The sequence below is a fragment of the Muscardinus avellanarius genome, assembly GCF_963383645.1.
Source record: "Muscardinus avellanarius genome assembly, chromosome: 5".
Taxonomy (NCBI): Eukaryota; Metazoa; Chordata; class Mammalia; order Rodentia; family Gliridae; genus Muscardinus; species Muscardinus avellanarius.
In genome coordinates, this window is record NC_137790.1 from 115,299,692 (window position 1) to 115,309,075 (window position 9,384).

General features: G+C 42.0%; 1 protein-coding gene across 2 annotated transcripts; it reads right to left on the reverse strand.

The window, feature by feature from the left end:
- Nucleotides 1–4,260: 4,260 nt before the first annotated feature.
- PFN2 (profilin 2) lies at nucleotides 4,261–8,822 on the reverse strand (the record flags this gene model as incomplete). Of its 2 annotated transcripts, none has more annotated exons than XM_080696082.1 (3): nucleotides 4,261–4,358; nucleotides 6,486–6,678; nucleotides 8,691–8,822. In XM_080696082.1, 3 exons carry the CDS (start codon nucleotides 8,820–8,822, stop codon nucleotides 4,261–4,263), a joined length of 423 nt encoding a protein of 140 aa, XP_080552208.1. The 2 variants fall into 2 exon arrangements, with proteins under 2 accessions (XP_080552208.1, XP_080552207.1); XM_080696081.1 differs by lacking the exon at nucleotides 4,261–4,358 and adding an exon at nucleotides 4,583–4,680.
- Between the last annotated feature and the right edge of the window lie 562 nt (nucleotides 8,823–9,384).

Below are 9,384 nucleotides of genomic sequence, written 5' to 3' on the forward strand. Positions count from 1 at the left end.
CTTCCAGAGGGTGATGGATTTGTTACTTCCTTTTCAGACATTTATTTAGGTCTATAATTTGATTTTTTTTTTTTTTTGGCTCCCTTTAGAGATTTCTGTAGAAGTAACTTACTTTCTTAGCACTTAGTTTAATCAAATTACCAATACAGGCTTTTTGATCGGGTACTTATTTACAGGAGTGTACTTCATTTCACTAATAAGTAATAACAGACTGGTGCTGTGACTCAGGCATCAAACTAGCTCTTTGAAGATGACATATAGCCAAAACATTTTTAAAAAGTCCTCAATATAGCTTGCAATTAAGACTTAGATCACAGTACGCAAATTGTGTTTTACACATGAAGTCAGCACTGCACCATCTAGCATGAGCTAAGCTGACTCTCACGTCCATAAAGTTAGCTAGAAATGTTGATTTGGAACACTGTCTGTTCTAGTATTTCCCCAAATCGCCATCAGGAGGCAACAACATAACTTAGCCCTTTCCCCATCCACACACCAAGAAACTCAAAGCTAACTTTTTCCATCCCGTTCCCAAGTAGTAGTATCTTGATAAGAAAGTCTGTAGTACAGATTTTAAGGTGTTTTTTTTAAAGGTTTTTAATACTATAGTGTTATGTATGAATTTGATTGAACAGTTAAAAGTAGTGTCTCTGGACTTACTGGATATTTCAGTATCTTTAAGGGTTCTGTGTTGTGATCAAAGCAAAAGGAAAATGCTGCATAAAAATACCAAACTTCAGCAACTGTTAATACGCAGATCATATACCTCTTAATAAAGAGCATCTTATGGCTAATCAGCCCTGCTAAACTATGTATGGCAGAAATTGTCTAAGTATTGGATTTGAAAATAAGTGCATATGTTTAACAGAACTAATGTATTGAAACAATGTATTATGAAAAGGTAAATTATATTATACATCATTGTAACTATGTAGAAAATACAGACTTATGTATAATCAAAATGCTAAGAATTTTTATATGGCCTTGTACGAGAGAAATTTGAATGTTAATAAACATGTTTTCCACTTTAAGAACCAGTAAATATTTGTTCTTCTGTACTGTTACTTAACACATTAGTCTTATGTATGCAGACTATTTATTATAAAGGGATAATCACCGAGACAGATAAGCACACATTAGCTGAGAAGTTTGTATAAGGACTACTCACAGCATTTAGGTTAACTTATTAAAAAGATTGTAGTTAGAATCATTCCAAAAATAAACAGCGTACATGATGGTACCATTTATAAACTATGGTATAGCTTTACTATCAGTGTATCTGCTGACATGGGAAACTGTGAATAAAATGTTCTGAATAGTACATTAGGCGTATGAGGTGTTTGCTGGAAAAGGAAAAAAACACTAATGCATTTTAAGAGAAATGTAACATTAGGAAGAAATTTCACTTCTTGAATTATTTTTTTTTTTTTTTTAGAATCTGCAAAACAACAAAAAATTCCAGGTATTTTCACTTTGGGGGGAAAAAAAGTACCTTAATTCAATACATACTGTCAAGATACTACCTTATTCTTCCTTTTTTAAACACCAAACATAAGCCTGAGAAAAGTTTCCCATGGTGATGAATCAAAGCTATAATGTCACATAATTTTACTGCCATCACCCTTTTAAATCTGCTCATTATTATTATTATTAATTATATTATTATTTGCCAGTCTGGGGATGGAACCCCAGGGGCATTCGACTTCCGAGCTACACCCCTGCCCTATTTTTTATTCTTTTTTTCAAACAGGGTCTTAGTTGAAGGCCTAATAAGTAGCTGAAGCTGTCCATGAACTGTGAATCTCCTGTCTCAGCCTGCCAAATGCTGGGATTACAAGCGTGCGCCACCAGGCCCGGCTTGCATACTTTCGTTAGCCCAAGGGAAGATGTGATGATAAAACACTAACCTCAGTGTCTGGTACATAAATGCATGATAAATACAAGCCTTAAAATGAATTAAAAACCCAAAATATACCCAAAATAGAGTATTTTAGAACAAGAAGAGTTTTAGTCACTATAATGTGTGGCTGTGTATTAAAATTATATAAACCTTTAGCCCTTAGTCCATGGTTCAGATCAGCTCAAGGACTAGGTTCCTTTACATTTAAGTTGGAAGTTTTTCTGAATCAAAATTTACTTTATTTGAAATTCCAAATAACTTTAGCTGTAAAAAACATTTTTGAAGTGTCTTAATACTGACTAGGATCATTACTCTTTCTTATTCACTTGAAATCTATATTTCAGTGGTATAACTAAGCTCATGGGTAGAACACCACTGGGTTCAATCCCTATGACACCACCATCACACACACACACACACACACACACACACACACTTCCTGGACTTACAGACTCTCCATCTGCAGGGTGTGGAACCCTAACCCAGTTTCAATCAGACCCACTAACTTGATCACCTACTGCTCTAAGTCTCTGCTTGACAGTTCATGCTAATACTGATTTATCTAAATAGTCCTAAATATACATATTTACTAAACTTCAGTAGATATGAGGGAACTTATTAAACTATTTAGCCATGGTCAACATGTTATTCCAAAAGCCATTAAAATATAAAAGCTTCCTAATTCCCTTAAATGCTGTCAAAGGAATGCCTCTGCTCCTATGTGGGAGAGCCCCCGCTGGCTGACTTCTGCCTGCCCGCAGACTCCAGCCTAAAGTCACAGGACAGCTCAACACAGAAGAAGCCACAATGGTGCAGAAACCCTTCTTGGTACTGAGGCCTCTTACGCTCACTAGTTTCCCCATCTGGAGACCAAGAGAGAAAGTTTCCTAGCAGATAAATCAGTTTTCCTCATGTAAATCTGAAGATGAGCCTGAAATAACTAGAAGCACTTTTTAATAAATAAAAGCCTATTAAAAAGAAATTCCTAGGTACTTAATTTTATGTTTGCAGCAGACTCTGGTCTATTCTCTATATTCCCATTATGTTGAAAATGAACTGTAACAATAAGCCGATAATTTACATGAACAACAGGAGTCTTCAGTATTTGGTTGGAATAAATTTATTTCATCTGTCTGTAAACAAGGTGTTTAATAGTTATGGCATTTTTTTAAATGCATATTAAATCAGATGAGTTAGACTGTATCCCAGATGTAACAAAGTGCAGGGAAAGAAATGGACAAATCAGCAACAAGATTTGTTTTAAATCTGTACATTATCCACAAGGCCCAAACAATAGAAGCAAATACTAGGATGTCCCTAAAGTAGTGCCATTCCAAAGAAACCCTTATTAGGTCAGTTAAAATCCATCTCACAATAGCAACAGTTCATTTTAACAATAGTATGGCACAGAATACATATGAAAAAAATTCATCACAAGACAGCCAAATCCACAATAATGCAACTTCTTATAAAAACTCAAGCTGCAAATAAAAATTGGTCCTATGAAGAACAAACTGGACACACTCCAGATGGTTATGTGGGATACCTAATGTCCATAATGGCAGCCTTTACAATTTTACTAAAGAGTAGAGCTGGTGTGCAAAGGAAAAGACAGAACAAATATCTGAGCTATTGCAGTGACGGAATACCCCTGGGGACTCACTCAGTGTGGTTACTCCAGGTCACGGGAGGAAGTGCCTTTTGCTTTTGTTTTGCAGCTGCACTCTTCATAGGTCCTTGAGACGCTATGAGAAAAGGTCTGACTCTACCCCAGTGCAACCACAATACTAAAAGCAAACTACTGCAGCTCTCAATAGCTCGCTGACAAAAGGGGTATAAGGTTAAATAAACCAGGCACTGCACAGGTGGATGGTAGCAAACCAAATATCTTATGTGCGAAGGGAGGGGAGGAGAAAAGAGGAGTGAAGGAAAGATGCATGCACTTTTTCCTCCCAACCATGCGCTACAAAAAGGAAGACTAAATGAGCCAAGTAAATGCTCAAAGTGCTGAAAAGACATTGATCAAATTAGATTGTACAACCGGCACCTTGCTTAATATTAACTTATTTTAGTAATCAATATCCCATTAATTGCTAAGACAAAGTGATGCCCAACTTGGCATGCCCCCTCCCCCCAATTTCAAGGTATCATGCAAATCATTATTGTGCTGCAATTATGTTGCCAGATAAGAGTTGGTTACATACAGTGGTTAGCATACAAATGATCCATTGGGCAAACAGGAATCATGACATTAGAAAATAGGTAAAGAAAAACTAGCTACCAGCTACACAGTCTGGTAGCGTGTGACCATAATTGGGGTGTTGATGAAGACAGTTGCTAGGTAGATGGGGAGAGGCTGCTTACACATCAGACCTCCTCAGGTATAAAGCGAGTTCATATGCTTTCTTGTTAAGTGTGCCTCCGTGGACACCTTCCTTTCCCATGACTATAACCAATGCTGGAGTACACAAGGAAACAAAACAAAAGTGAACAGAATTATTTAAGGGGGGGAGGGCAGAAAGAAAGACACCTTTCCCCACCAACAGAGGGATACAAAGGAGACACAGGTTCATACCCCATCACCCTGCATTGCTAATAAAATTTCCAGAATTAAGACTTAAGCTTACAGCTAGGAAAGTTTAAGAGCAATTTTCCCCTAATACTTAACAGTCTGCCTAGCAGCTAGAACCCAGAGTCTCTCAAGTATTTTGCCATTGAGTATGCCTTCTTATTCAATCCGCCTCCATGGACCCCTTCTTTTCCCATTACAAAGACCAAGACTGAAAGAGAAAGAAGAAAAGTGTTTCAAAAGAAGTGTTAATCAAGAAAGTCACTTAAGTTTTAGCAGACAGAACCCAGATTAATAAGTTAACATTAAGTTAGTTTTCCATGAACTGTCAAGCACTGAAGTCAACTAACTCTCCAGAATGGAGAGCTTTCAAACCAGAATTATCATAAAAGCAGAACACAGACTATGGGCTGCATCTTGGAAGCACCATTATCAGCAGCAAAGTTCTATACAACTGTCTTTTTTATACAACTTGGGGGAAGGGGAAGCAATCATTTATCTTCTATTTTAGGACAAGAAATTCTGGTTGATAGGACAAGTATGTATTATTTGTACCAAAAACACAACTTTAAAAATCATGGGCAATTTTTAAAAAATTCTTCACAAGTTCAACATGTTTCCTAAGTACAAACTATTAAGTCTCACCAGTGAGACTATAAACATATTGTACACTTAAGAAAAATAATTTTTAAAAAGCATTTTCAGTACCTTTTAGAAAAAAGCCAATTTAAAAGTATTTGTCTTAAGCATACTGAGATTCTCACTCTGCTAGTCTTGTTTTTACTACTGACTAAAATCCTGAAAGTTTTACTATTTCTAACACTGGGTTTTTCTGTGATGCAATTCTAAGGTCCAACCTCAAATATATGTAAAAGTGTATGCTACATTTTATATTCACTGCCACTAGATGTCAATGGTGAGCTACAGTAAGAAAATCTCATTCTGGCTTCATATTGTGATTTTTTTTTTTTTTAAAGAATATGTATGTCTGAGAAGAGCTAATGTTTACGGCTTTGTCTATCATTCTAAAGTAATTTAGTTTTTCTTTAAGTAAATTCTCACAAACATCAAATCACACCAGAATAAGAGTGACCTTTAGGACAACCACAGGGAGCTGGTAGAACCACAGCATTAAATTATGGCTCAGTGCAGCATCGGTCCTTCCACATGGGAGGCTGTTCTTAAATTAGATGCATCAAGTCGGCCACATGAGGCTACTGAAGCCTTGTTTATTTAAAAATCATTTATAGAAGTTAATACATTTAAAACACGTTTGTTAAGTCAGTTAGGTGTTACAATATACTTTCATTTCAAAAGTTTCTTTTGAAAGGATAAAAGGCAGTAAGAATTTCCATAAAACTGACATCAGAAATTCTGGTCTAAGTCTGGAGACACCAGAATTTTTCGACTAAATTTGTAAACCAATTGTTGTTTCTTATTTTTCGAATCTCAATCTCAGACACAGTTTGAAGATATTTTAGTAAGTGGACAACTGATTCCAAACACTCATCTATTTCTCTCTTCCCCAGCAGTGTTTCTAAAAGGAAAATGAACAGGTGTTCATTCTTCTTTATGATGATGAGTGAAGTACTAAGAATCTAAGCAAGGAAGGAAGAACAAAAGAGCCAAAGGTAAAAGACTCATGAGGGACAGAAATAACCAAGTGATCTGGAGGATTTAACGATCGTCTATACCACAAGATTACCTTCTGACCTGTCAAGCAGTTTGAGACAACTTTTCATTTTCAGTTTACATTCATGCTACACTAATGCTCAAAGTGAGTTGATATCGAGGTTGTGTTTCAGAGTGAAGCCAGGATGAAAGGTGGCCAGGCTGCAGGTGCAACTACCTTAAAGCAGGCAGACAGAAAGCAGTGTTTCCCTTCAGTGCTGGGCAGGTCACGAAAACCACCTTAATAGCCATTATGGACTAACTGTCATTCAAAATGTTAAAGAACCTGCTTATTAAGTTGTAATAGGGCATGCAACTTTTTATCTACAAAAATACTTTGCTTACCTCTACCAGCTCTGCCGACAGCGACATTGTATGTTGGCTCCCCACCTTGACTCTTTGTTCGGATGTCCATTGTGCAGTCACCATCAACGTATAGACTATCTCTGATCACTGAACACTTCTTTGCGCCAAGAGTCAAACCGTTGGTAAAGAAGCCTTCCCGATCTTTTCCTACAATCATATCTATTTCTACTGGCTGCTCCCCCCCCCCAAAAGAAAAAAAGGAAAAGGAAAAGGAAAAACATTAAAATTGTGGTTAATTCCTTTCAGGACTTGTTATAACACAAAAGACTGTTGAGTTTATCCTGCCACATTTCACTAATGTAAAAAGCAATATTCCAGCTTTTCTTTTTTGTGGTACTGGGAATTGAATCCAACCAAGGGCATTCTACCTCACCCTATACCCCCACTCCTTAAAAAAAAAAAAATTTTTTTCCTGTTTGTTTTTGTTTTTTGAAACGGGTTCTTGCTGGGTTGCTGAGGCTGGTTCTGAACCTATGCTCAGCCTCCCAAGTACTGGGATTGTAGGCATGGGCCACCATGCCCAGCTAAGATTCAGTCTTTTCTGAAGGTTAATCAAATCCTAAATGATTACCATTTTCTATCAATTAATTTGCTTTCACCATTAATAGTGTGGTTTGTAAACTGAAAAGCAATCTGTACAAAGAATCTTTCTACATAGTTGGCAGCTGACACTAGCAAAACTGCAAGGAGTTATTTATAAACTACATCACATCAGGTGGTGCCCAAAGGTGCTCATGTAAAATGGTAAAGACCCAGCTATAAACTCCTTGAATAGCAGCTTGTCAACACCTTCGGTCACATTACAATCAGTCATGAAGCATCAAATTTAAAGTTCCTTGAAAGTCTCCCGAAATAAAACCTGTGCTTAGCGGATCTGCTCACTTCTCTCTTGCCCGAATAGCTTGAAATATCCCTGATGGTAGCAGTTCCAATCCCCAGGCCTCAGCGCATTTCCAAATTCATATTTCCCTCCTATCTGTCTAGCCACTGCTCCCTTTTCTTTCCAACTTCCGTTCTCCTCCCATCTCAGCAATCAGTTTTCCTTCTGGGCAAACGCAAAGCGGATTCCGTCTACATCACTGCAGCAGGCAACCGTAAAAATGAGAGAGAAAATGGAGGGAGACTGGGAAAGAAACTGAGGAAGCCCCTAGAACCGGAAAGGAGAAAACGTGCATGCTAACATTCCCTGAATAAGAAGGAAGGCGTCGCCCCCATCAGAACTGCAGAGTCATAGCAGGCCCCAGCCATTTCCAAGCACACTCCCGCAATCTTCCCAGCCAGACAGCGGGAACTCACACACAAAGGCAAGAGGACTGCAGGAAAAAAGTTGACCACCAGATGCCAATTCTCTGTAAGGACGGTAGTTCCCAGTGCGAGAATCGGGGATTCTTAAAGGACTAGTATCAAGGACTGATCTACAGTTGGATGTTAAACCATGCTAAGTAGTAAAAGAATAATTAGCGCCTCTTAATAGGGGACTTGGATTTTGGCCTTTGATGGGAAGGGAGCGTGAAATAAAAGCAATGGTCTGGTATGTGATACAAGGCAGAAATAGGCAAAACGATAAAGCGGTGCTGGAGCCTTGGTGACAAATATTCCCCAAACATGTGTCAACCAAGTCAAAACCCTCATGTCACCAGAAAATCAGGCAATGTTAAGTATAAACCTGCATTAGTTCCTTTACTACCAGAGCTAAAGGGGGAGGGACCTGGGAGAAGTGTCCCCCACCTTGGCCTTCGCAGATGACTGAACCCCCCCAAAAAAAAAACCCACCCTTTTTTTTTTTAGCTATATTGCATAACTGGGGCTAACGGCATATCGATGAATCTCCATAGGAGAAGAGAAATCAATGGCAGTTCGCCATCTTGGAGAATTAAAAAAAAAAAAACCCTATAGAGCTGAAGTCGAGATTCACGAATCCACCACCTACGTGGTTGGCGTACATTCCTCACCAGCCGGGGAGGCCTGGACACCGGCAAACCTACGCAGAGTCGCTCGGAGACCCCCGGGGGCCGGGCCGCCGCCGCCTCCCACAGCCCGGGCCCCCTGCCCAGGCCCCGCACCCAGACCCCGCGCCCCGCAGCCCCGCAGCCCGGCTCGGGGCGCGCACAGCCCCGCAGGCCGGGGGAGGGCCCGCGCCGCACCGGCGGCCGGGGGGCGGCGAGGGGGCGCCGCGGGCCTCACCGTGATGCTCTGGAAGACGCCCCCGGCCGTGGCCGCCCAGACGTATTTGGCGTCGCAGTAGCCCACAATGGCGGCCTCCTGGCAGCAGCCATCGCACATCAGGTTATCCACGTAGCTCTGCCACCCGGCCATCTTCGAGCCCTTCGCACTGCAGCGGGGACGCCGAGCAGCAGCAGCGGCGGCGGCGGCGGCGGGCGCGGCGGGGGCGGGGCGGGGGCGGGGAGGAGGCGGCTCTGCGCAGGCACCGACCGCCCCCCTGCCGGGGACCGCGGGGACGCGGCGACGGCGGGACGGCCCGGGCCCCGGCCGGGAGCTGACCGGCGTGCGGGCGGCTGCCGGGGCTGCTGGGCGGCGCGGCTGTGCAGCGGATGCGCGTGCGTGCGATCCTTCCGCCGCGCCGCCCCGCGCGAGGGTCCCGGGCGGGGCGGGGCGGGGCGCGGAGGGATACCGCGGGGACAATCACGGCCGAGGATGCGCGCCGCGGACGCCGTTGCCCGGGCGACGGGATGCGGCGCGCGTGGGCTTCTTTGTGGCCGGGTCGCCCACGCGGCCGCAGCCAGACTCCCTGGTCCTCCCGGGAAGCCCTCTTGCCCCTCGGTTCTTAAAGATGGCCAGCGGGGCGCTGCTGAAGTCAGAGCCCGCGCGCGCGCGCGGAACCCTGCGCATCCTTCATTGTTGCCTCCGTTGGGTACCA